This window comes from Orcinus orca, chromosome 21, assembly GCF_937001465.1.
Source record: "Orcinus orca chromosome 21, mOrcOrc1.1, whole genome shotgun sequence".
NCBI lineage: Eukaryota > Metazoa > Chordata > Mammalia > Artiodactyla > Delphinidae > Orcinus > Orcinus orca.
The window spans coordinates 23742155-23769527 of NC_064579.1; the positions used below are offsets into that span (position 1 = coordinate 23742155).

Here is a 27373-nt window from a genome sequence, read left to right on the forward strand (position 1 = left end):
TAAGAGAAACCAATCTATAAAAGCTGCATATTTTATGATTCAACTCTGACATTCTGGAGAAGACAAAACTATGGAGACTAAAAAGATTAGTGGCTGTGGGGCTGTAGGAAGGGGTGAACAGGCAGAGCACAGAGGGTTTTTCGGGCAGTGAACCTCCTCTGTATGGCACTATAATGGTGAGTTCATGTCATTACACATTTGTTCAGACCCACAGAACAAACAACACCAAGAGGGAACCCTAATGTAAATTGTGGACTCTGGGCGATAATGATGTGTCCATAGAGGTTCACTGGTTGTAACAAATGGGATTTTGCTAGTATCAGGGGGAGGCTGTGTCTGTATGGGGACAGGGGGTATATGGGAACTCTGCATTTTCTACTCAATTGCTGGGTACCTAAAAATAAAGACTATTAAAACACACACACAAATACACAGTGAGAAAAAAAGGTATAGATTGTAATTCTGTAAACTTGAAGATCGGGAAAAAAGTTTTAATAAATGTATCACTAATGGTTGAGTCTAGGAAGTATATATGTGGGTGTTCAATCTCCTATCCTTCCAACTTTTCCCTGTAAGTAATTTAACTTAAGAGGAAAAAACGTGTTTTAGGATTCATTAGGAGAAATACAAGCAGAACATAGGAAGAATCAATTTAAAAATTTTAATAGTTCGTTCAGAAACAACAAATATTGCTTATCTTTGACCAATAATAGTTATTTACAAAATTAAATAACTCTATAACCACACTTAAACTGCATATAAATTCTCAACATTATATTTAAGAGAGCTGCTGTTTAAAGTAACCATAAAGGGCTTCCCTGATGGCACAGTGGTTAAGAATCCACCTGCCAATGCAGGGGACACGGGTTGCAGCCCTGGTCCAGGAAAATCCCACATGCTACGGAGCAGCTAAGCCCGTGCGCCACAACTACTGAGCCTGCGCCCTAGAGCCCGTGAGCCACAACTACTGAGCTCGCGTGCCTAGAGCCCGTGCTCCGCAACAAGAGAAGCCACCGCGATGAGAAGCCCACGCACCGCAACGAATAGCCCCCGCTCGCCACAACTAGAGAAAGCCCGCGTGCAGCAATGAAGACCCAACGCAGCCAAAAATAAATAAATAAATTTATAAATAAATTTATAAAAATGAAGTAACCATAACATTTTGAGATTTAAAAAATAAAGAGTAAGGTGAGCACTAATACCACCAAAACTTGATTTCTGAAAGACACTTCAGATAGTGACCGTATTTAAATGCTTAATCAAGGGCATTTAACTCCTATAAAAAAAAGTCTTATCAAGACGAGACAACTTCAGTTCCAAGGGAAGTTATTTAGAACCAACTGGGAAAGAAACAATCTGGTGAACTATTTACAAGTCCTGAGAAGAAAGATACCGATCCCCATTAACTTCCGTTACAGGCCACCAGCAACAGGAGAGTTTCCAAACATTTAACAAACAAGAAACTGTATGACCACCGTCATTTTAAAAATAAAATAAAGAGCTGAATTTCACTGCACATGGAAAGGAACGCTGCGTTGGGGATGAGGTGGAGGCAAGTATTTGTAGCGCAGACAGGATCCACCTGGGATCCTTTTTAATTAAAAAATTCTAAACATTCCAGGCACATCTCTGAACTTGTAAGGCCAGTGTCTTTCTGTATAAAGGACATCTGCCTTCTTCCTCCAACCAAAGGTTTAAACATAGGTGAAGGTCTGTTGCTTAAACAAACAAGTATTTAGCACACTTAGCGCGCTGCTTTGGCCCCCACCGGTCCAGGCCTTGCCCGTGAGTCCGCCCCGGCGTGGCGCGGTCCCCGTCCGCAGCAAGGCCACGGCCCGAGGTTCCTGGGTGCGCGCCCTCTGCCCTACCACCTCCGGGGACTGCGCCCGCGGTCCCGAACACGCGCGAAGAGGGTGGCGGGGCATGGGGTTCAGTCACTCCTAACGTGGGGGGTCACCACGAGCCACGCGGGATCCTAACGGGCCGCGCGGCGCGGGCCTCACCTGCGCACCCCACCTGTGCGCCTCTCCAACGGCGCAGCGCAGGCCTCACCTGCGCCCTCCCCGACCCGCGCCCTCCCCGACCCGCGCCCCCTCACCTGCGCGGCGGCAGCGGCGGCGGCGGCGGCGGCGGCAGCGGCGGCGGGGGCGACGGAGGGCGGCGGCCCCGCCCGCAGGCCATCCTCCTCCTCGGGGGGCTCGTCCAGGAGCACCCGGCTCCGGCCCAGCTTCCACATGCTCCCGGGCGGGCGCCGGCGTCCGTGCGTCCGTGCGTCCGTGCGCGCCCCTCCTCGGCCGGCCCGCAGCGCGGACGCACCGGCTGCGGCTCCTGCAGGACCGGACGCGGCCAGTGGGGCCGGGCGGGGCCGGGCTGTGGGGCGGGCCCACCTCCAGGACCGGGCCCTCCCCACCCCCACCCCGCCCCGGCCCCTCCCGGACCGGACCCGGTCCCCGCACCCAGCGAGACCCACCGTACGTCCGGGGCCGGGCCCACCTCCAGGCGGGCCACACCCCCCGGGCCCCCATTTCCCCTGCTCGCGGTCCCCCCACCCCAAGTCACCGCCCCTCCGGCCAGGCCCTGACCCCGACCGACCCTCCCACACCTCCAACGAGGCTCCTCCTCCTCCGCTCAGCGAGGTCCCCGCCCCCCACATCACTCCACGAGGTCCTTACCTCGGGTCCCCACCCCAAGCTGACGCCCTCACACCTCACCCCCCACCACGGGCCCCTCAACACCTCGGGATGATCCCCGAACCCCCCGGCCGACCCCCTCACCCTCCACCAGGGATCACCTCTCACCCGGGCCCCCTTAACCTGGCCCCCACTCATCTCGGACCGCCCCCGCTCACTCCTCAGTCCGAGGCCCCCGCAACCCGGGCGGACCTCCTCACCCCTCAGCCCGGGATCCACCCCCAACCCGCTCACCCTGCGGGGGGGCGCGGCCAGGTCTGCGGGGCAGCGGCGCTGGGGGCGGGGCGGCCGGGGCTCCGGTCACCATGGCTACAGCCGCCGGACGCGGAGCGGGCATAGTACGCATGCGCACACCCCTGGGTCCGCGGCTCGAGGGCGCGGTGGGCGGGACTGGAAGCGGTTCCAGTTCCCGCCAGGGCGCTCCGCCCCCGCGCCTGGTGGTCTCGGGGCTGCGCAGCAGCCCAGCCGTTCGGGTGGGAAACTGCGCGAATGGTGGCCGGGAACCCCGAGGGCGGAGGCGCTGGGCACGTGGACCTGCCGGGGGGAGGGTGCGGCCGAGCCCCGGGATGGGCAGCAGGAGGTGGGCTCGGCCGGGGCGGGTGCAGGAACCGTGTTCAGCCATAGGCAGGGGGAGGGACGCGAGCTTCCAACGTCTCCACGTTAGGAGCCCAGGGTCCGAGGGAAAAGTGGGCAGCTGCGCTGGCCAGGCCGCCTTGGAACCCGCCGTGGTGCTCGCTGGTCCCTCGCATTCGGGGAGCCTGACGTTGACGAGCAAGTAAGATGTGGCACACCTGGTGTAGTTCACAGGCAGTTGAAGGGACTTTGACAGCTAATTATGACAGCCGAAAATTGTTACTTTTTCTAGGTAAGATAGGTTACAGCCACAGTCACGGCGAACGTGGCAGGGCCCCCGCCCGAACCGCAGCCTGGGGCAGAAGAGGACCGGCCCGAAGTGTTCTCTGGCCTCTCACCAAAACTCTGAAGCAGGAGAAGTACCTCACACATTCCCAAGTACAAGATGACTTTGATTTCATATCTCACAAAAGAGCCAAACAATAAAATATAAAAAGATATTCAACTCCATTGTAATGAGGGAAATGCAAATAAACATGAAATGCCCTTTTCCTGCCTACCAAAGTGGTAAACATTTGCAAAGCTGTACCCAGTGTTGGGAAGCACCTAGGGAAGCTGGTAGCTGTGCAGGGAAATAAGCTGCTGGTGGCGTGTAAACAGTACAACGCTTTTGGAAGGCATCCATTTGTTAGTATCTATCACGATTTTAATGTGCAAACGCTCTGCCCAGCAAATTACCATCCACAGAGAAACTTTTTACTCGGTATACGTCAGTATTGCTTATGTTTTCACACCAAACGTGTATTACTTGCGGGATTTAAAAGTACATTTTATAAAAAGAATCCAGAACTCTAGGCTTCTATAAACATTTTCTTAAGCTTTGTATCTTTACTACTCTGAAAGAAAAAAAAAAATCAACTGTACCTGTTGGGTTTTTCCAGAAATGATTAGCAGCAAAATTTTTAAAATGAAAAGAGGCTCTGAGTCTGTCTTTGGAAGAGGCCTGCAGGAGCCCCGAGAACAGACCCAGGGCACAGGGGCCCTGTCAGGGTTAGTGGTTAGGGCATGGAGGGGGAAAGCCGAATTTTACATACCAACCAGCTACCTGGAAAGCAAGGCCGTGGCAAGAGCCCAGTGGTCCCCACCTTCCCTTCTCAGTGAGTCGCAAGGGTCAGGAGATAAACACACAGGCACACAAATATCTCCGGGCCCACCAGGCACAAATATTACAAACTGATGTGAAACCCCAGAACACCCACTGAAGTATAATCTACCCAGTAGAAATTAAAGAACTCCTTCTTCATGGGAATATATAAGAATGATAAAATTATATATCTATACACCTTTTCAAACCAGGTCAAATAAGCTTGGTCTTCTGGACTGGAAAGACTTCAGGATGGAAATACTGAACGTAGACATGGTGATGGTTCTAAGATGTGCTACCTACACAAGATGAATTTGTACCTGGGGCCCACAGGGTTCTGTCAAAATAAACATACTGCAAGCACAAACATTGATAAAAATCAGAAACAATAAAGTAGAGGTTACAAAACAAAGCCAGGATCTAAACACAGCCCCTTCAAGGTCACTACAAACAAAACAGAACACTAACTCAGAACACTTCAACAAATAACACGGATGCCTTTATTCTCACCAAGAGAGCACGGGGCCTGGGCCAGACCACTGGCTTCCTTTGTCTGGCATATCCGCATTTCTCTGCTTTGAAATTTTTCTTTATAAATTAATCTGTAACCTCCTGCAAATCCAGTCCGATCTGGAATAAGAAGGCCAGGCTAACTAAATTAAAAAGCTAAATTCCAGTATATTTAAACAACGTTTTGCATTATTTCTAGGAGAGCTCAGGAGGGAAGACCTGCAACCCAAAGCACAGCGCCTGAGGCAAGCAGGAGGGGGCTGGTGACTGAGCTTCAGGCATCCTGGAATTCTGAGCACTTCTCGGGAGTTCTAGGAATTTGGCCCTAGTCATTCATTTACTCATTTACGAGTTTTATAAAATTAAGTCATGCTATTGTTAAAGTTCTGTAAGAGGTGTGCTTGACACTATTCAGTGTCACAAAAATACAACACTTACGGGGCTTCCCTGGTGGCGCAGTGGTTGAGAATCCACCTGCCAATGCAGGGGACACGGGTTCAAGCCCTGGTCCGCGAAGATCCCACATGCTATGGAGCAACTAAGCCCATGCGCCACAACTACTGAGCCCACATGCCACAACTACCAAAGCCCGCGTGCGTAGAGCCCGTGCCCCGCAATAAGAGAAGCCACTGCAACGAGAAGCCCGTGCACCGCAATGAAGAGTAACCCCTGCTCGCTGCAACTAGAGAAAGCCCGCATGCAGCAACAAAGACCTAACGCAGCCAAAAATTAATTAATTTTTTAAAAATACAACGCTTACACATAAGAATCCATTTCTAGATCTAGAAAGACATGGTTACAGAACATTTCATTTACTGAGCTCTCCTTGGAGGAAGATACTAATTTTAGCCTGAATTGCTCTTATTGGCTAATAGAGTCCTGAAAATTCACTGGTGTAGGAACTCTGTTAACAAAGATCAAGTGTGCCATCCCTGTTTGAAGGCTCAACTTAGTGAGATTTTACTCCAGAGATGGCCTCCAGAGATGGGTCCACACCCCGGGAGGGGATGGTGCAGAGGCGGATCTGAGCAGCAAAGGCAGCTGGATTTGAAGTCCTGTTATTCCAGTTACGTTGGCCATGAAGCCAGGCATATCCGACGGAGTTCGAGCCTCCACAGGCTGGTGGTTCTGTTACCCAAAAACTGGGCTCGCCTCTTGAGGAAGTTTTAAGCTAGGCTACACGCCTATTCATGAGGGGCTTGAGCAGAGGAGAACTCAGCATAGAATTGGGGCAAAGGTCGACAGAGTCCAAGCTCTAGTTGATTGAAGTCAGGAGGGTCACCTTCATTGTTCCAACCTCCACTGGGGAGGGGGCCTTAGTTCCCTCAGAGCTCAAGGATGTATTATTAGGCCTATCCCTTGAAGAGGAGCAAGGACTCTGCTTATCACTGCACTACTTTTTTATTTTTTATTGTTTTTGCGGTACGCGGGCCTCTCACTGTCGTGGCCTCTCCCGTTGCGGAGCACAGGCTCCGGACGCGCAGGCTCAGCGGCCATGGCTCACGGGCCCAGCCGCTCCGCGGCATGTGGGATCTTCCCAGACCGGAGCACATCACTGTACTACTTTTGACTGCCTCTTCTCTGTTCCTGCATTCCTTTGTTCCCTTAAGATTAATGACTGAGACCCGTTCAAGGGCAAGCACTGTGGCCAGGCTTAGATCACAAAATGGGTTCTCTTATGTCAAGAAAGCCATTCCTAGTTCTCTCTCTCTGGGGACCCCCAACCTATCTGCTTGCAGTTCCATTCGCCACATTGAAGGCCCACGTGGAAACTGCCATATGCCTGCAATGCGTTTTTATCAAAAGCGAGGGAACTGTCATTGACAACACCTGAAGGATTAAAGGGTAAGATCACTGTGGCCTTGAAGGTCAGCCTTCACGCCCTGCTCTGTTACCAGGTTACCTAGTATCCTCCCGACCAGGCTTCTGTCTGGACTCCCTTACCTGTAGGTATTATTAAAATGACATGCTGTACCCTTCACACCTTCTCAAGTACATCCTATACCCAGTGTGGTGGTACTGAGAACAAAACTTGCACCAAGAATTCACTGATTTGATCACTAATTCCATTCAGCGGTGTTGATAGAAGTGAAACAAAACTACAGCTTACTGAGTGCTTACTACACACTAGGCATTTGCTGGTACTTTACACACATTATCTCACTTAATGGAAAGAACACAGAATTTGGAGCACATTGACCTGGATTACAATTTTAGCTCTACTTAAAAAAAAAAAAAATAGAGCCTGAAAGGATTTATACCAAACTTCAGTACTGGTTACCTATGGGAAGTAAGCTTGAGAATCAGAGTAAGAAAACTCCACTTTGGTTTACGTAGTTATATATATGAATTTTGACACATATAGACAACAAATTATGTATAGGTCATATATATTATGTATCTAGTATGTAAGCATGGTGATCAAAAAGTATTTGCTGTTTTGAATTTTTAAGAAATTTGCTACTCTATAAAATATAAACAATCTACACATTGCAACTGATAGGGAATTTACAACAAACTTAAATGATTGATTTGTTCTAATTTATCTTATTTTGCATGTTAAAACCCTATGATAACCTCAGTGACTATATCCAAATGTATACATAATGATGGTGAAAACATAAAAGCTCACATTCCTGCAATTAAACATAATATACAGCATGTTACTAACAATCACATGTCTGTTTATGGGAACTTTGTTTTCTGTTTTTGTACTCTTCTATATTTTTCTAATTAAAAGGTTCGTTGGGGGGCTTCCCTGGTGGCGTAGTGGTTGAGAGTCCGCCTGCCGATGCAGGGGACATGGGTTTGTGCCCCGGTCCGGGAGGATCCCACATGCCGCGGAACGGCTGGGCCCGTGAACCATGGCCGCTGAGCCTGCGCGTCCGGAGCCTGTGCTCCGCAGCGGGAGAGGCCACAGCAGTGAGAGGCCCGCGTACCACAAAAAACAAACAAAAAACAAATCAAAACAAAAAAAAAGGTTCCTTGGGGAATATAAATAATTCAGCTCTTTGACTTACTAACTCTGTGACTCTGGAAAGTCATTTTAGCGTCTTGAGCTATTATTCTCTGGTCAGCTAGTGATGGGAAGGCTTCACAATGAGGTGAGGATGGTAGGACTCGTCTTCAGCGTAAAGACGCAATGTGCGTTCACTGTGAAGCTTTGCAGGAGTTCCTTGCCCTCTCTGAGCCTCGGTGTTCCAGGTCTTTAACCTGAGTGGGATTCCTCTTGCACTTGTAGAGCCGGACCAGCACGGCTTCTAACCACAGCCAGACCGCATCTCTGGATAAACGCGGTGTGTGAAGCACCTGCTTCCGTGACCTGGGTCCGAGCTCCCTTCCCCCTTCCACAACAAGCCCTCTGTGAGGCGCACAAACCCTCCGGGCCCAAACTCAGCCCCACCAGGCTCGACCTCCAGTGTCTGACCGTCAGCATCGGTCCACCTGGCCTGCGTCGCCCAGTCTCAGCAAGACCCCTGATGGGTCGGCTTAGCCGGAGCTCAGAGCTCGTGCTGACCACCCAGGGGAGTCTGACCCCGTAGCCTGCCTCCAGAGAGAATCCCCTGGCCCCGGATGTTTTCCATCATGACCCCGCCCCGCTCCTGGGCTGGAAGCCCCGCCCACCCAGGCCCAGCTGCAGCGCCCCAGGGAGAGCCCCGCTGGAGTAAAGCCGGACCATCTTTAGCGACTGTCCCGATACCTTTCTTAGAGGTGCTGTGGCCGCCCAGGGATCAGGACTCAGCCTTCGTCCCCCTCACACTCTGAAACGATGAAAGCACAGAAGAATCAAAACCCTCCCACCGGAGCCCCCCTCAGCCATCTCCATCCAGGACACTCAGTTTCTGAGGGCCGGTGGCCACCAGTTACTAGACATCCTCTTTGTCACCAAACCAAAGGCCTGTGCCTTTTAATTAAACCTGTTTTCTCCAAGAAAATAATAGGGTAAGTAATACGATAAAATACTGAGAGGAACAATGAATACACTTGCTGCCCACCCCCAGCACCTTTATTTTTAAAGCACTTTTGTATCTGCTGTCGCGTCTGAATCATTCCCAACGTCTTAATAAACAAGCATAATATTTATTCCCTTTTTTTGTTTGTTTTTTATTGAAGTGTAGCAGATTTACAACACTGTTAGTTTCAGGCAGGTGTACATCATAGTGATTCGGTTTTCTGCAGATTATGTTCCACTAGAGGTTATTACAAGACATTGGGTATAATTCCCTGTGCTCTACGGTAAATCCTTGTAGCTTATCTATTTTCTGTATACAAGTTTGTGTATTTCTTTTTAAAATTATAATCATGTTAAAAGGTTGTACTGTATTTAAATAGTTATTTTACATGCTTAAGAAATGTGGAAACGCAAAGTAACAAACGTGCATTTTTAAAACCTGTAAGCCGTGATCACAGGCCGCTCAGCAGACCTGAGGCCCCCCACCCTCCGGGACGCAGGCCCCTACAGCTGCGAGCTCTGTGACTTCTCCCCCGCTCCTCCCCTCCTGTGGTGTTTGCCCGAGAGTTGGAGGGTCAGGGGACCCGAGCCCAGTGGATCTGCTGGGCAACCCGACAGCCAGGTTGGACTAAATGGGGCCGGGCGGCGCGCCGGAGGTGCCCCCTTGTCCCAGCCCAGCCAGAACCCGCTCGGCATCTGACCCTCCCCGCAGCCAGGAGCCTCACAGCGGCGCCGCCTGCCTTCTCTGCGGGCGGCCCCTCCTTCCCAGGAGCGTGGAGATGGGGGGGTCCGCCAGAGGGAGGGGAGCCCCGTGGCTTCCCCATTTGACTTTCGTTCCAACTCTGGGGTCTGCGCATGGGGCAGGCCCTGGGCGAGCCTGTCCATCCGGGTCATGTGTGGGAGGCGCTGTGGGGGGTGTGTACAGGGATTTGGTGGGCCTTGGTCCTGCAGGGTGCCCCGCACCCCGGGATGCGCGGCCTCTGCACTTACGGGGGAGGGGGAGCGGGGGAGGGGGGAGCCGTCTGCCCGTGTCCATATACACCTCCCACCCCCGCCCTGCATTCAGCACATGCGCCACACACATACCGCCTATACACACTGCATACACCACACACACACACCACACACACTACACACACTACACACACCACACACACTACACACACCACACACACCACACACTATACACACCACATACACACACACCACACACACACTACACACACCACACATTATACAAACCACACACATACCACACACACCACACTACACACACTACACACACACCACACACTACACAACCACACCCACACACACCCACACACACCCCACACACACCACGCACACACACACCACACACACTACACAAACCACACACACCACACACAAACCACACACACATACACACACCACGCACAGACACACACACCACACACACCACACACACCACACTACACACACTACACACACCACACACACGCACACCACACACACACCACACACTACACACACTACACAAACCACACACACATACACACACCACACACTACACAAACCACATACACACACACCACACACACACATGCACACACCACACACACCACACACACCACACTACACACACCACACACTATACACACCAAATAGACATACACACACAATACACACCCTGCACACCACGCGCACACACACATACACACACACACCACACACACCATACTACACACACCACACACTATACATATGAAATACACATACACACACCACACACACACACACACCACACACCACACACAACACACGTACCACATATACACACTGGATTGAACACACACACCACATACAGACACCATACACATACCACAAATACACACTGCATACACCACACATTCATACACACCACACACACATCAGACACACATCACACACATATACACACACACACCCAACATACCCCTCACCCCCACATACACACACACACCACACACATATACACATGACACAACACACCTATACACACACACCACACACGCACACACGCACGCACAGGCTCCGGCGCCGCGGGGGAGAGCCCAGCACGCTGACCGTCAGTGGCCGCCAGCTGTGCAGAATCACAGGCTTTCACGGACCCACAGTAAATTCCATCTCACCATTGAATCAGTCCTTTTTTAAGGTGCCAAATGGAAAAAAAGCAACACAGCACGTCAACGACTGCACAGCATTCACACGCAGGGGCTGCAGACCTGGAGGAGTGGAGCGGGCCCAGTGAGCCCAGTGAGCCCAGTGCCTAGGCAGCACGGGATCCCGGAGTTGGCACCCTCCGCTCCGCCGGGATGCAGCCACCTTTCCCTCCTTTTTCCTCCTCCTCCTTTCTGTTCAATAATTGGATGTGTAAAGGCTTTTGCTTATGCGATATGCCTGTTTTCATTCTGTTTAATAGCAACATATTTCTTATACTGGTGTTAAAATAGTCAATATCTTTTAAAATGTTCACTGTGTTTTTTTCTGCTACAAGGATAACGCACATTCACAATAGGCCACGCAGTAAATACTGAAGAGCAGAAAGGAACTAGGAATTATCCAATTTGCAATAACTTCATCATCCAAGCAGCCTGGCCTCTTCATCAAACGCACGGAACATGCAGTGCTGTCCTCACGCAGGGCTTTAGGGTTTAAAGCTGTAACGTGACTCTGGGGCCGACCCCCAGCTACACAGCTCACCGGCCACAGGAGTCGTCCTGGACCAGGCTGAGCTGACGAGACCCTCGTAGTCCTGGAACTCTCTCACCTCCCAAATGTCGGCCTCCTTCCACTCCCTTCTTTCTCGTCCCTCCACAGACCAGGAGGAACCGTGGCAGAGCTGGCAGCGTGCTGTGGTGCGATGAACTGTCATCCGTCTTCCTTCCCAAGAAGTGAACTGGATCGGCCCAGCTTATACTCAGCTGCCCCCTAGGGCCTGGTGTATATGGGTTCCCAGCAAAGGCCAGGCAGACACCCTCAAGGAGGCCTCTCCGGGTCAGCCCCTCCCCCGAGAACCCTCCATCCACCTCCACTGCTGATGACGGGGTGTCCCTGCCACCGCAGGCCCCTGCTCATGGCAGATTTTACTCAGTGGACCGGCGGATAACCCACCCTAACTAAGCCAATCACAGTTTCCATTGCACAAATTAGGTTTCAAGGTTTTGTAGGGAGGAAAAACTTCCCTCCACCCTCTTAGGCTCTGTGATGGGGCCTGAGAATTAAACCAACATAAGACAGATTAGCAGGAGAAAAGCACATATAGATTTTATTTAATATTTTTGTGTACACAGAGGAGTCTTCATAAGGAAAATGAAGACTGAAGAAGCAGTTAGGATCCAGAGCTCGTACACTTCTTAAACAAAGACATGATAAGTCCTGGCGCTGTGACGAGGTAAACTGTGGCACAGAGACTAGGAAACATACAGGCCTCAACAGGAGATCAGGGTCATGTTACTGGGCTTGCCCAGACCCCTTTCTGCATCGAACCCCTTCTCCAGTGCTAAGAATGTTCTGCTCTCCCTGGTGCAGGGTGGGGCTCCTTCCTCACGGGGAGGTTCATGCCCTGCTTTCAGGTAGAGAGGCCAGACTGCTGCTTCTCAGCTGCCTTGGCCCAGAGCAATCAAGATGCCAACGCGGTGTGTTTGGGGTGCGGGGGGAGCGTGTTCTGAACCCTTCGTGGAGACCCAGGTACCACAGAGACCAGCACGTGAGCGGAGAGCAGGGCGTGTCACATGGTGGCCCAGCCCCGTGCTCACCGAGGGCCAAAGGGCAGCCTGAAGAGGCTGAGGACGGTCCAGAGGCCAGACAACTGGGGGAGCGAGCTCGTGCTCACCCCCAGCCCCTAAATCTAGTCCACGTCAAAACCCCAGCGGGGACCCCCTCCAGGATGGGCGCCATAGCCTGGGGCCTACCCAAGGCAGAGGCCAGACGTTTGTGGGGTGCACGGCACCCAGTTCAGTGTCTTGATGAGAAAGTTGAGAGTTGGGACTTAGCGAGACCCCCTCCCCCCCCTTAACAACAGCAGGTGTGGAAGTGACAAGGTGCCCTTAAGGGGCCGTGACCCACTGTGCCGCTTCGTGTGCCAGTGCAGAGCTGAGTAGTGACGTCAGCGTCCTTCTCCAGAACTTCACTGCAGGGACAAGGCTGAACTACACACGTGAATACACATACAGACACACCACACACACACACCACACACACACACACACCATACTACACACACCACACACTATACACTACACATACACACACCACACACACATACACACACACCACACACCACACACACACACACACCATACTACACACACCACACACTATATACTACACATACACACACACCACACACACACCACACACACACACCACACACACCACACACACACCACACATACACACCACACACCATACTACACACACCACACACTATACACTACACATACACACACACGACACACACACCACACACACGTACAGACACACCCCACACACACCCCACACACCCCACACACACACCATACTACACACACCACACACTATACACTACACATACACACACACCACACACCACACACATATACACATACACCACACACACACCACACACACCATACTACACATACACACACACCACACACACACACACACCACACACACACACACCATACTACACACACCATACACTATATGCTACACATACACACACCACACACACATACACACACACCACACACCACACACACACACCATACTACACACACCACACACTATACACTACACATACACACACACGACACACACACCACACACACATACAGACACACCCCACACACACCCCACACACCCCACACACACACCATACTACACACACCACACACTATACACTACACATACACACACACCACACACACCACACACATATACACATACACCACACACACACCACACACACCATACTACACACACCACACACTACACACACCACACACTACACATACACACACACCACACACACACCACACACACACCACACACACATACAGACACACCCCACACACACACACCATACTACACACACCACACACTATACACTACACATACACACACACCACACACACACCACACACACCCACACCATACTACACACACCACACACACACCACACACACACACCATACTACACACACCACACACTATACACTACACATACACACACACCACACACACACCACACACACACCATACTACACACACCACACACTATACACTACACATACACACCACACACACACCACACACACACCATACTACACACACCACACACTATACACTACACATACACACACACCACACACACACCACACACACCCACACCATACTACACACACCACACACACACCACACACACCACACACACACCATACTACACACACCACACACTATACACTACACATACACACACACCACACACATATACACACACACCACACACACACACTACACATACCACACACTATACACACCAAATACAGACACACCACACACACACACACACCACACACACACACATACACACCCCGCACAGCAACACTTCCTACCTGAATACCATTCATAAAATCCTCAAATGGACATCCGTACACTGAAACGTGATGCAGACATTTAAATCCAGTTCATACAAAGATTTTTTTCCAAAAATTATAAGAAAAGTAAAACAAACATCTTTATTCTAAAAATTATATAAGTTCATTAAAAAAAAGAAGAATCTAAACAACACTGGGAAAAACCAAAGTAAAGTAAAACTAATATTGAGTCCCAACAGTCGCCATGTGTCAGCAGAACGATGGCCCCCAAAGACGTCCACATTCTGATCCCCAGAACCTACGGATATGTTAGGTCAAAGGAGAATTCAGGTTGCAGTTGAAATTGCGGGGTTTTTTTTTGTTTGTTTGTTTTTTAAGATGTATTTATTATTTAATTTATTTACTTTTGGCTGCGTTGCTTCTTAGTTGCGGCACGCAGGATCTTCGCTGAGGCATGCAGGATCTTTCATTGCAGCGCTCGGACTTCTCTCTAGTTGTGGTGCACAGGCTCCAGGGTGTGTGGGCTCTGTAGTTGTGGTGCGCAGGTTCCAGAGCACGTGGGCTCTGTAGTTGGCGGCACAGCACACAGGCTCAGTAGTTATGGCGTGGGGCTTAGTTGCCCCGCGGTACGTTCCCTGACAAGGGATCGAACCCGCGTCCCCTGCATTATAAGGCAGATTCTTTACCACTGGACCACCAGGGAAGTCCCCAAAATTGCACTTGTTAACAGCTGACCTTAAAATGAGAAGATTATTCTGGATAATGTGGGTGGGCCCAGCGTGATCACAAGGGGCCTTAAACCAGAGAGAGGGCAGCACAGGCTGAAGACAGAGGGGCTGGGGCCGGGCAGGGCAGCAGCTCTGGAAGCTGGAAAAGGCAGGAACAGACCCCACCCTGGCCTCCTGAAGGAACACAGCCCTGCGAACGCCTTGATTTTAGGCCAGGGAGACCCACTCCAGACCCCTGACTCCAGACGGTAAGATAACCGTGTCCTTGTAAGACACTGTGGTAATTTGTCACAGAGGCGATAGGAAACTGACACACACAAAAAACATTCACTGCATTTGGGGAAGCCCCATTTCGAATTTCTGTTTAAGCGTGTAAGCATTTTTCCGTTCAATCTTTTCTCTACCTCTTAAAAAAATTATACCCTCAATTCAAATTCTTCATCCATCCTTTTTCGTTAAATGTCATGTATTAAGAATTTTCCAATGACATTAAAAATTCTCAAGAATGTGAATCTGTCTATCTCTGCGGGAATGTTCCCAGCCAAATCTCTAAACACAATAAAAATCTCCAGATAGGATTCTGCGGGGTCGGGTTACCCGTGGACCGGGAGTAGCTCCACTGAAGGCGCCAGTCGGCCCTGGTAGCTTCGGCATAAACATAACATCTCGCGGACATGCCGGCGCAGGGGCGTCCGGGGCGCCAAGCGGTGAGGCGTCAGTCTCCACGTCTGCTCGGCCTCCACTGTTGGGCCTGAGTCCTGGCCCCGCAGGGACAGAGAGGGACTTGGAGGCACGGTTGGACTTCTCAAGCTAGCCTTCATTCATTCCTTCATTCACTCATTCAACAAACACGTATTGGGCATAAGTACCAGATGCTGAGATGTGAGAAATAGGAGTGAGTGAGCTTTGCGCAGTGTTTCCACTGTCTTCATAAGAATGAAATACGGTACGTGAGCCACGAGAAATAAAATGTCCAGAGAGGTAAGTGCTTATCTGTGCTGGGAGAGCCTGATTACACCTCTCACCACGGCTGTGGCCTCGTGACCGTGTGCCCAGCTGGACCGAGAACCCCTGGGGGCAGCGCGCGCCGTCTTACTCACGTGCGTTCAGAGCCTCACGTGCGTTCAGAGCCTCGCACAGAATAGGTACTTAATCACTACTGGTTGATTGAATAAATTTAAATGAATCAACCCACAAAGCAATTCTGCCTGTCACTTGCCTAAGCCTTTCTGAAGGATCCTTGTTCATTAAAAATGAGATTCTCCTGGAAAATCCAGGGTCTGGAACTCATCAAGGAAGTGGCATTCACGGGTGTGCCACCTGTGGAGTTCCCTTGCAGGAGAAAGGCATGGCTGACACAGATAGACAGTAATTTTGCTGATAAGAAGGGCTTTAGGGAAGACAGGTCCTAAAGACGTGTATTCATTCTGCAAAGGGAATGAACGTCTTCGGTGAAGATGAGTGGGGTCTAGGAGCAGAGAAAAATACGTCCCATCTGAAACGCAGCACATGGGGAGGAGGTTAAGGAGAACGCAACGGCAGAATTGTACCCCTTCCATCCTTTCCCACAGAGTAATCTGATGGCATGTTGCTGCAGGATTTGAAATTGCACCTCAAATAATGGAAATGCTACAAGCTAGACAGTGTTTCCATGGGTTGACAGATTAAGGGGCTTTCCTCAAAGCTGCACGTAGTATATGCTGGTCAGATCAGTTCATCCGTAGATGTTACAGATTACTGATACCAAGAATATACGGTACTTTGAGAAGGGAAAACAAACAGATCTACACCAGTGCCTAAGGACTGCTGATGTCAGGACACCAAGAAAATCCAATCAATCTTGTGGAAATAAATGAAAACCGCCCAGATGAGAGTGGGCAGAGGCCGTTCACACAGAGCCTGCTGGGGAGGGGGGCTGGCCTTGGTCAGGAGCCTTTGGGAGAGGCTGAAAGGCAGGCAGGGCCGTGGGGCAGCTGTCCAGGGGGAGAAGGGAGGGTATTTGGGGGCCCTCACGGAGGCTGAGGTGGGGCAGGTGCAGTGCGCCCAACTAGAAGGGCTTCCTCAGGACTGGTGTCTCTGGCTGGTCCTCGGGGGAAGCGGGGACAGACTCAGGGCAGCGGTCAGTGACGATCCAGTCCTGGCCGCTTGGTCGACTGTCACCGGGTTGTTGTTGGGCTTCCTGGACTGGCTGCAGGACCCCCTACACGTGTGACCTCCGCAGGCTGGGCCCTGGGCCGAGACTGCAGAGGATGGGCTGGGCCCTGGGCTGCCTGCTGCAGGTGTGGGCCAGGCTCTACTTTTTGTGTTCTGGCCGTCGTTCGTTGAAATATGGTAGCCCTCACCCATCCACGGTTTCTCTTTCCGCAATTTCAATTACCTGTGGTCAACTGTGATCTGAAAATATTAAATGGAAAATTCCAGAAGTAAAAAGCACTTCATAAATTTTAAATTGTGCACCGTCTGAGCATCGTGATGAAATCTTGTTCCGTCCTGCCCGGGGCATGAATCACCCCTTCGACCAGCACCTCCTGCTTGTCAGTCACTTAGTAGCCGTCTTGGTTATCAGATCAACTGCCGAGGTGTCACAGCGTGTTTTCAAGCGCCTTACTTTACTTAGTAACAACCCCAAAGCTCAGGAGGAGTGATGCTGGGAACTCGGCACACTGTGCCTAGCTTATAAATTACAACTCTGTCACAGGGGTGTGTGGACAGGAAACACATCGTGTATGTAGGGTCCGGTACTCTCTGCGGTCTCAGGCATCCACGGGGGGTCCTGGAACACTTCCCCGAGGATCCGGGGGACGATTATATGTGTTAAGAACCCTTAAAAACTGGCTTTTGAATTGATGGCGCTGCAGACTTGCATGCTTCATGTTTCAGTAGGGACCACACGAATTCCCACTTTTAAATCCCATATTCACGGGGTCTAACTTGGGTACAATTTCTGTCAAAATAATATTCATACTCATCTCCCCAGTGGGACAAGATTCTGAGATTTCTTTACCTATAGGCAGCTCTAGTGGGTAAGATGAGAACATAACTTTTCCCTTCCTATCACAGAGACATAAGTTGGTAGAAAGGGTTCTGTTCTACAAAGAGCATTAAGAGGTACTTAATATCTCCTAGATTTAAAAAAAGCCTTGAGAAAGTCTTATCAATGTCCTGGGAGAAAATGAGTCAATTGACTCAGAGAGTACATCATGGAACAGGCAGACCACTTGGCTGTCACCGTTTATATGTAATTTTAAAGCAATTTCTAATCAGAGGCAGTAGCTCCTGTGCTCTGTCTGTCTCCCTCTCCCCTCTCTCTCATTTCTGCCCCCATTTTCCTGGGTCATCCTGCAGGACCTTCCTCGGGGCAGCTGTAGCCCTGCTCCCACACTGCTGGGTGGATTACCCAGCGGTTCCAAATGATGAGCTCGGTGATTAGCCATTATTTCAGATTGGTGCCACAGAGTTCGAAATAGGCAGGAATTATTTTTCTGTGGCAGCATCCTTGGCCCAAGAAAAAGGGGAAAAAATGTCACTTTTGTCACAATTGTACACTGAACGTGATTAGAGGAAGATGAGCCTGGAGTACAATTAGAAACGTGTTAGAAAGGGTTCTTGATTTTTACATGAGGACAGGAAGTAGAAACAATATTTGACCTTTTGGAGGTAAAAGTTACCTATTGAGGTAAAAGAGAAACATCTGGGGGTGATGCAGTAGACGTTCCTATTTGAAAATAAATCAGTCTTCGCAGGGATACCACGTGGGCAACGAACTATCAAGCTTTAACATATTCATCTTTGCTGTCTGTCCTGTAAAAGTACCCTTTTCCTTCAGAGAATAGGTTACTGAGCCTACTGAGCCGTATCTGAATTTTCCCTAAATCTGTCTCGTCTTTAAACAAGTTGCTAGAGTTCAGCTGTTTTTCACAGACCCCGCGACCCAGCCTGGGCTGAGAGGAGTGTTCATTCAGGAAGTAGGAGCTGATGGAGCCCTGTAAGGAGAACCCAGTTGCCCTCAGATGAGGAAACAGACGGCCTGAGAGGACCCCTGTCCTCTGGTTCTCAGTACAAGGACTCTCAGAATGTTGCTGTTCCTAGGCAAAGATTCTCTGTGTGCAGAGAGTGGACCGTCTTCTCCCTCCTCTTCTCCTCCTCCTTCTCCTTCTGTCTCCTTCCTCTAGAGCATTTTGCTTCTCCCTCCTCTTCTCCTTCTCCTTCTCCTTCCGTCTCCTTCCTCTAGAGCATTTTGACGGGGGTTCTAGGCATCAAAGAGTTTAGTAATAACTGCATTTCCTTCAACTGGAAACTTGCCACCTGGCCCCTTCCCCAGATGGAATCGTCCCAATTCCCTGAGGAAGGAAGACCCAGGACCCACCCGGACACAGGAGAGCCAGCACCTGGGGTCCCTGTCGCTCTCCCCAGTTACCGGTTTGCCTCTAAATGCTTGGAATTCCTCTGTTTTTCTACTTGGCCTCCAACGTTGCCAGCTTGGGAGCAGCATGAGCCGTTTCCAGCCCCAGACTCCGTCCTGGTCACACACGGAGGCTCCTGAGGCGTCTTCCTTCCTGCAGCTCCTGGCGCATCCCGTGAATGTGGAAAGTTTCTACCTTTTCCTGACAACTCCTTCTTTCAGTTCCTCTCACGTAAATGAGTTAAACAGCTAAACACACTTGGTTTTAATAATTTTCGTCAGAAATTAAGGTGCTTTGCCCCAGTTCCAGAAGCCGGCCGTTCGGTGTCCCTGCCCAGCTTCCAAGGGGAGAGCCACACCTAATTCAGAAGGAGATCATCGTGCGCAGTGGCAGGTGCCCCGGGGTGGAATCTGATGCTCTGCTCGCTTCACTTGGTTTTGCTGTGTGCTGTTTTAATTGTGTGAACTCACAGACCCATTTTAGGGTTAATTAGACTGCAAATCCTAAACACGCAAATACAAACACACCTGCTATCTTTTCCTTTAAAAAAGATAGTCTGTGGCAATAATCAATATTTTATACATTATGTAGCAAAACATGAGGAAGGGGGTCTTTTGTGCATAGATGGGCCAAAATCACCTCGCCAACTGCTGCCTGCCCTCCTCTGAGGGCAGGAGATTTCAAACGTTGTCACAGGTTTGCTGTCATTTGATGCTTTCACGCGTCTCTCCCGGTGACATGTGACAGCTTGAAGAAATGGCAGAGTCTCTTAGGGGTGAGTGCCCGCAGGTAAAAAGGTCCTTGTAATGGCAGCATACAAGCTTCCCTTTATTTTGTGTCTTGGACAGCTTTTCCCTAGGACGTGCCTCTGAGGGGTCTTGGAGGACCCACGCCTCTTGTACTCTGGGGGAACACTGGGCAGAGCGGCTGCGGCCCTGCCCTGCCTGTCCCTCCCCTCAGGCTCCCGCATGGACGGTCCACCCATTGGGGATGGCCCCCGGGAGGGCCTGTGCGCCCCTCCTCCGGGCCAGGCCCCGTGCGCCTCCCCTGCTGCTGCTCTGACCTTTTGTTGCCTTGTGTGAACTGCCTCCACAGCACGGTGAGCTCTGAGCCTTTGGAAAACATTTCTGTATCCTCAGAGTGACTGTAAAATCTATGGGCATCATTTTGAAGAGTTTTAAACAATTATCTGAATTGCTGACCTTGTGTGAAACATTAGTGCTTTTTAAAAGTTTTCAAATGGCTGCTTTACAACCAAAACGAATGAGACGTTTCTCTGGGCAGAGGACACAGAACATCAACTCCTGAGCGACATTCCGCTGCGGAGGCGCTCGGGACCCTGAGTCCCCTCTGGTCCCACCCGGCCCTTCCCGCCGGCGGCTCCTCAAGGAGAATTCCTGGCGTGTTTTCCCTTCAGGTTACAGGAAGCAGGGCTGTTTGCCCTGTAGCAGGACGGCCGTTGTTTTACAAACCTATGGGTGGATTTTTTACTCACAAAGGGAATGTTTAGAATAACAACTGTAAACTGCAAACCCACTTGTTCTTACTTTCCTCCAAGTGCAGTAGTTACGTGGGAATACAGCCAGCGTTCAGCTCTCTGAAGTCAAAGGCTGAAACGTCAGGGCCTCGCCTGGGGCCCTGATACCCCCGCACACCCCCCAGCTGTGCAGCTGTCACAGGCCACGCGCTGCCACGAGGTGACAGCAAGCTTCCCTGGAACATCTTTCGCTCCAGCGTTGGACTTGAACATTTCCCCAGGATGGACTCGGTACAAATTCCCATCAGTAAGTACCCAGCGTCCGACATTTCTGAGAAGAGGACCACGCAGTCCCTGTAGGGCAGAGCCTTCGGACTCTCTTTGCCCCAAAGAGCAGGGGTGTTGCTCTCCTATCACAAAGCCTGGAGGCAGGTGTTCTCAAGGAAGGACACTGTTGCTCTCTTTCCGCGTTTTAGCTCCAAGGCACTGGCGTCTTTTCAGGCCCGTTCCCCCTGGTTAGAGGATGGGGGCCAACCTCGCGGGAGAAACCAGAGGGCCTCTCCTCACACGGCCCTCCTTTTGCAGGTTTGAAGCACCCTCCCCCCCCATGAAGACCACGTCAGAGTGCTGGCCGTGTGGGGCCGAGCCCTCGGATAAAGTGGTCACTCAGAGGAGAACAAAACAGCCAGAAAGGCCAGCGGTCACTCCTGGGCGGGGCTAAGCCCCGTGCATCACCCAGGAAGGGTGCTCGGAAACGAAGCTGGGCTCCGAGGGTGGGTCCGGGGTCTGTGCTCCAGCCAAGCCTGAGACAGGGAGCCCTCGTCACTTCAGAACGAGAGACTGACTGTGCGCATGGACACGGCCAGACCAGGTGCAAAAGTGGAACCCTGGCCCATAGCCTGTAGCAACCAGCCCATGGAACCAGCCTGCCCTCTGCACTCACCAGTTCAGAAACCAGCCCCTCACCTGTGGTCACCTGCCCAGGGCCCAGCCCTCCCTCTGCACTCACCTGCCCTGAGACCAGCCTGCCCTCTGCACTCACCTGCCCAGGGCCCAGCCCCTCACCTGTGGTCACCTGCCCAGGGCCCAGCCCGCCCTCTGCACTCACCAGCTCAGAAACCAGCCCCTCACCTGTGGTCACCTGCCCAGGGCCCAGCCCGCCCTCTGCACTCACCAGCTCAGAAACCAGCCCCTCACCTATGGTCACCTGCCCAGGGCCCAGCCCGCCCTCTGCACTCACCAGTTCAGAAACCAGCCCCTCACCTGTGGTCACCTGCCCAGGGCCCAGCCCGCTCTCTGCACTCACCTGCCCTGAGACCAGCCCGCCCTCTGCACTCACCTGCCCAGGGCCCAGCCCGCCCTCTGCGCACTCACCTGCCCAGGGCCCAGCCCCTCACCTGTGGTCACCTGCCCAGGGCCCAGCCCGCCCTCTGCACTCACCTGCCCTGAGACCAGCCCGCCCTCTGCACTCACCTGCCCAGGGCCCAGCCCGCCCTCTGCACTCACCTGCCCAGGGCCCAGCCCACTCTCTGCACTCACCTGCCCTGAGACCAGCCCGCCCTCTGCACTCACCTGCCCAGGGCCCAGCCCGCCCTCTGCACTCACCTGCCCAGGGCCCAGCCCCTCACCTGTGGTCACCTGCCCAGGGCCCAGCCCACCCTCTGCACTCACCTGCCCTGAGACCAGCCCGCCCTCTGCACTCACCTGCCCTGAGACCAGCCCGCCCTCTGCACTCACCAGCCCTGAGACCAGCCCGCCCTCTGCACTCACCTGCCCAGGGCCCAGCCCGCCCTCTGCACTCACCTGCCCAGGGCCCAGCCCATCCTCTGCACTCACCTGCCCTGAGACCAGCCCGCCCTCTGCACTCACCTGCCCAGGGCCCAGCCCGCCCTCTGCACTCACCTGCCCAGGGTCCAGCCCATCCTCTGCACTCACCTGCCCTGAGACCAGCCCACTCTCTGCACTCACCTGCCCAGGGCCCAGCCCATCCTCTGCACTCACCTGCCCTGAGACCAGCCCGCCCTCTGCACTCACCTGCCCAGGGCCCAGCCCGCCCTCTGCACTCACCTGCCCAGGGCCCTGCTGAGGTCAGGCTGTGTCTCCAGCAAACAGTCCAGGAAGCCCAACACCAAGCCCATGACAGTCGACCAAGCAGCCAGGACTGGATCGTCAAAGACCGCTGCCCTGATTCAGTCCCTGCTTCCCCCTGAGGACCAGCCAGAGACAGCCTTTTACTTGTTTGTAGAAAATAATCTGCAGCAAATGTCACCTAAAATGCCCAGCCAGCCCAGAGCCCATCCTGGACACCCCGCGGATGGACAGACGGTGACCCGGGGCACAGGGAGGTGGCTGTCGCCATGCTCTGTCCCTGCTGGGCTCCTCAAACGGTGTTTCTTTGTCCAGGCACAGAAGGAGGCTTTTCCAGGCACCGCTGGGACCTGTGTCCCCCAAGCAGCTAAGACAGTGGCATGCAGCCCGAAAGTTGATGAACCCGACTGTCTGGCTTGTGGTTACTAACGTTCCACCCCTCCCTGTCGCTCCTCTCGAGGGAAAGCTGTGTGGTGCAGACCTCAGTGCTGGAACGCGGGCCCTCCCTCAGGCCAGCGCATTTATCCACATGAGACCTCGGCAGGGACCCAGCCCCGCGAGGCTACAGACGCTGAGGGGCCGCAGCCCCCGCCCCTGCAGGGCCTCGGCGCCCAGCCTGGTGGGCAGACGGCCCAAGCTCAGACGTTTTCCCACAAAACGGGGTCAGCAGGGAGATGGACGGGCTGTAGCCCCTGGCCCAGAGATGATCACAGAAGTGCCGCGTGTCCCGACGGGGCGTTCGCTGCACACAGTGCGGGAGCATCCTGCCCCGAGGCCGCGGGCAGCTCAGAAACCCTCACGGGTCCCCTAGCTCTGGGGTCCCCAAGTGGGCTGCCGGCTGCAGTGCTGGCCCCTCACGTCCCCTCCGCAGACAGGGCCCCAGAGAGGAGGTGGCGGGCGCAGGAACCCTGGTGCTCTGGACATAATGTCCCCCAAGTGCACCCCCGGGTGGGAGTGAGGAGGGGGGCGCCCGAGGTGGGATCAGTGCTCTTGTAAGAAGAGGCGGAGGTCAGGCGCCGTCCTCGGGCCAGGAAGAGGCCTCACCAGGAACGGAAGCCCAGCCCCTGCCTCTGTGTCTGAGCAGCCACGCGGGTTCCAAGCAGATCTGAGCCACACGGAGCACCTGACCCGCTAGGATGCTTTACATTTCGTGTTCCTGTTGTCACTCTCACCGCAGCCTTTGCCATTTGTGTATTTGTGCCTCCCCACGTTGCCTGGATGAGGCCATCTAATGATTTATCTACTCTGTTTTCCAAAGAATGTTGGAAATGTTGTCACCCCCTTTCCCTCTCATTAAACTCTGCTTTTTTTTTTTTTTTTTTTTTTTTTTTTTTGGTGGTACGTGGGCCTCTCACTGTTGTGGCCTCTCCCGTTGCGGAGCACAGGCTCCGGACGCGCAGGCTCAGTGGTCATGGCTCACGGGCCTAGCCGCTCCGCGGCATGTGGGATCTTCCTGGACCAGGGCACGAACCCGTGTCCCCTGCATCAGCGGGTGGACTCTCAACCACTGCGCCACCAGGGAAGCCCTAAACTCTGCTTTTATCTGTAGTAATTCCTTCCCTCTGCATCCCTTCAGATTACTTTTTGTTCTTTCCCCAGCTTTTTGAGTCACATGCTTAATTAATCTATCCTCAGTCATTCTTTTTTATTATTACAAGTGTCTGAAGCTATGAATTTTCCTCTTCTGGCTGGATTTTCTGTTGACCTCAACAATTTATTCTAAACTAATATGAAAGCAGAAATGCCTGTTAGTAAATGTGATTTCTATTAAAAGGGGACAAAGGAGGGAAGATAAGTCACAATACAAGTAGCAAGGACCCATCATTGTGGAAGCTGGGCAGGGACTATGGGGGTATTTGTACTGCCCTCTTCTCTAGGAATTGTTTTAAATTTTCAATGATGAAACTCTTTTTTTAAAATTCAGTATCGTACTGACACAGGAACATTTTCACAGACGAATGGAACGAGGAGAGTTTAAACAGTGACCCAGATAGACGATCCAGGAGACATCACAAAGCAAGTGGGGAATAGTGGGTCATTTAGTCTGTGTGAGGAGAAAATGACTGCATGGGTAAGAGTAGCACTACTGCCTCATTACAACCTTGATGCAAAGGTAGGCTGCAGACAGACTAATTCTCAAACGGGAAAAGTGAAAGTAGGACAATCATAGCAAGGATCTTTACAGGTGGGGAAAGCCTTTTAAACAAGAATCCCAAAACACCATCCATGAAGTTGAAAGAAAGACAGAACTTATGTCAACCTCAGCAACTTATATTCAGTGAAGTTTACCCTAGACTCATGCCATGCGTATGTCACACAACCAGGATAATATTATATTAAAATATACAAGGAGCTCCCGCAAATCATCCAGAAAAAGACAAAAAACTCAACAGAAAAATTTGCAAGTGATTTGGAATGGCAATTGTGGTGGGCGTAATGAGCACAGCTCCCCACTCACAGGAGTTCAGGTCCCAAGGCCCAGAATCTACGACTATGTCATCACATGAGAGGGACGCTGCAGGTGTTATTCACCCTGGATCGTCTGGGTGGGTCCAGTGTAATCATGAGGGTCCTTCTAACAGGGGGGTGGACGTCAGAAAGGAGCCGTGAGGACAGAACAGGCAGAGAGGCTCAGGGCCACTGTGCAGGAATGTGGGCGCCTCTAGAAGCTGGAAAAGCCAGAGAAGCCGATTCTCCCCGGAACCCCCAGGGGAAACCCATTTTTAGGCTCCACCCTCAGACCTGCAGCGGAATAAGAGTGCTGTGACTGTGGGAACTTGTCGTGGCGGCCACAGGAAACTGCTACCGGGTGCACAGAAGAGGGAACACGGATGCTCCGTGGGCAGAATTCCTCTAAGTCCCGGGAGGTAAGAGAAACGCAGCACTAACCAGCAACCAGACACCATGCTACACCCATCGGTTCTGAAAAGCTTGGAAAGTTGGACCCCGTCGGATGCTGGTGACGCCAGTAGGGGCGGAGGAAGTTCTGGCATGGCCATCAGCAGTAACTCAAGGGCAGCCGGCCCAGGTGCAAGAGGGGACGCGTCCAAGGACACATATCACCTGCAGGTCGGACGCACTGGAGGGAACCCAGGTGTTCACACAGCACATGGACAGATGTTTAAAACGTGGTGACAAAAAAGGAGTCAAAGAAGAACGGCGTCAACCATTCCGGCCATCCATGAAATTAACACATACACACGGAGCGCCCCAGAGCCACTCGGCAAACATTTCCTGGGGTGCACAGTGTGTTCAGAACTCCAGCGACGGGGCAGATGGAAATCCCCACCCCTGGGAGCTCACACTCCACACACACGTTTGAGGGCGGATTTCTAGCCCACAGCAGGCAGAGCCGTGATGAGTGGAGATGGACAGGGGCCTCGAGTGAAGGGGACGAATCCAGAAACATGGGAGGGAGAAGCTGGGACAGCGGCAGAAACGCTGTGCGCAGCCCTCTGCTCCGGAAACTAGACGAACAAATGAGGGTAGAAAATACACAGCCTGGAGCCCGAGGGAACCCCACCCTCCGGCGGTGTCTGAGCAGGGGTTCCCGCCCCTGCACTGCTGGCGTTTCCCAGGCCTGATGGCAGACCGTGCATGGGCGTCGGCCTCCTGCAGGCTGACCCAGTCCCCACAGACAACCAGCCTTGGTGTCTGCTTCAAGCCATGACCACCCTCCTTCCGGATCTCAGGACACAGAAGCCCGAATCCCTCCTTGGGCGGACACACCCCGGTACGCAGCCCATGGACTCAGGTGCCTGCGTCCACACAACGTTACCCACTGACCTGATGGGTAAACCATACACGCTAGGTGTGCCCCAGCTCACACACAACTTGCTTGTGGTCCTTGAAGCCTGTCAAGTCCACAGGCACCACCGGCCGGTGGCCCGAACAGAAGCAGCTGCCACAGGTGGACGCAGGACGCAGGACGCAGGACGCAGGGGGATGAGAATGAACCACGTTTGTAATGACTGTGGGTCATAAGCTGTGTTTCCCATGTATCGTTAACCTTGACTCCCGTTTGGACAAGAAGAATTTTCATTTTTGCTTCAATCTTTTCGGGGAATCAAAAAGTCATAAATTCCCACCTGGTGTAGCCTTGGCTTATCAGTAAAATTTCCCCCCAGATTATAGTTTAAATGTAGAGAGAAGTTTCATCCTGGAATCAGGTGACGAGCTGTCTTTTCATGGCTCTGTTCCCGTGGCAG

The 27373-nt window shown here is 52.3% G+C and overlaps 2 protein-coding genes and 1 long non-coding RNA gene across 4 annotated transcripts in view; all 3 read right to left on the minus strand.

Annotated features, from left to right (window-relative positions):
- TDRP (testis development related protein) overlaps positions 1-3321 on the minus strand; it is a 62456-nt gene extending 59135 nt beyond the window's left edge. Inside the window, exons 1-2 of one of the 2 annotated variants that reach the window (XM_049704313.1) lie at positions 2925-3321; positions 2099-2328 (exon numbers count right to left, since the gene is read on the minus strand). In XM_049704313.1, the coding sequence (XP_049560270.1) occupies positions 2099-2328; positions 2925-3312 (618 nt within the window). In that variant the 5' untranslated portion in view covers positions 3313-3321. Of the gene's footprint in view, positions 1-2098; positions 2329-2848; positions 2895-2924 lie in introns of those variants that run through there. The other variant, XM_012537409.3, reaches the window with a different exon arrangement.
- Positions 3322-11793: 8472 nt separating this feature from the next.
- Positions 11794-22710, minus strand: LOC125962834 (uncharacterized). Its single transcript, XR_007474634.1, has 6 exons — positions 22617-22710; positions 22452-22583; positions 22120-22152; positions 14380-22053; positions 14185-14267; positions 11794-13102 (listed from the first exon to the last, which is right to left on the minus strand). It is a non-coding gene; the product is annotated as an uncharacterized LOC125962834 (long non-coding RNA).
- A 418-nt stretch (positions 22711-23128) lies between these two features.
- ERICH1 (glutamate rich 1) overlaps positions 23129-27373 on the minus strand; it is a 109302-nt gene continuing 105057 nt past the window's right edge. The window contains exon 8 of the transcript XR_004478057.2: positions 23129-23283. The gene's annotated coding sequence lies outside the window, so the exon portion shown is untranslated. The remainder of the gene's footprint in view (positions 23284-27373) is intronic.